A 611-nucleotide genomic window follows, 5' to 3' on the forward strand; every position below is an offset into this window, starting at 1 on the left:
GCCTTACCTTCTCGAACATGGCCTGGTACTTGCGGTAGAGGCTGAAGGTGGTCCGGGTCCAGTTCTGGGCCAGGGCAAAGGCTGTTTCCCGTGCGCTCGAGGAGCTGGACTTCGCCAAACCTGCGGCAGGGGCAGGAGCAGTCGAGCCCTGCCCACAACCGGCCCGGGCCCAGGGCCCCTCCAGCGGCTGGGGCTGCAGCCAGGCTTGCACTGCTTGCCCCTCGCCCCGCCACAGCCCCATCAGGGCCGCAGGCCGTGGCCTTTGGTGCTTGCAAGAGCTGGAGGACCGGGGCGAAGGCCGGGGGGGTCCCTGCTTGCAGGCTTTTCCAACCAGCTGCACCCAGGTAAGCGGCACGGTCTGCCTCAGCCGAGCAGCAGTACCGCAGACTTGGCTGAGAGGTCTTCCCCTTCCCCTGCCAGATGCCACCAGGTGCCTGGGACTCGGCGTGCTCAGGCAACGCAGGTGGGACAGGGCACACACTGATTGCTGCCCAGTGGCACCTGCGTGGGCCCGCTGAGGCTGGGTGGAGCTGGCAGCACTGGTACGTGACTGGGGCCACTCAGTGCAAGGAAGAGGGGTGAGACAACACAGCACCGTGCTGCCAGGTTCA

General features: G+C 66.9%; 1 protein-coding gene across 1 annotated transcript in view; it reads right to left on the minus strand.

Annotated features, from left to right (window-relative positions):
• TREH (trehalase) overlaps window positions 1-611 on the minus strand; it is a 9,322-nt gene that overhangs the window by 970 nt on the left and 7,741 nt on the right. Inside the window, exon 13 of the mRNA XM_014526751.2 lies at window positions 8-120. Coding sequence (XP_014382237.1) covers window positions 8-120 — 113 coding nt within the window. The remainder of the gene's footprint in view (window positions 1-7; window positions 121-611) is intronic.

Source organism: Alligator sinensis, unplaced genomic scaffold (genome assembly GCF_000455745.1).
Source record: "Alligator sinensis unplaced genomic scaffold, ASM45574v1 scaffold1352_1, whole genome shotgun sequence".
Classification (NCBI taxonomy): domain Eukaryota; kingdom Metazoa; phylum Chordata; order Crocodylia; family Alligatoridae; genus Alligator; species Alligator sinensis.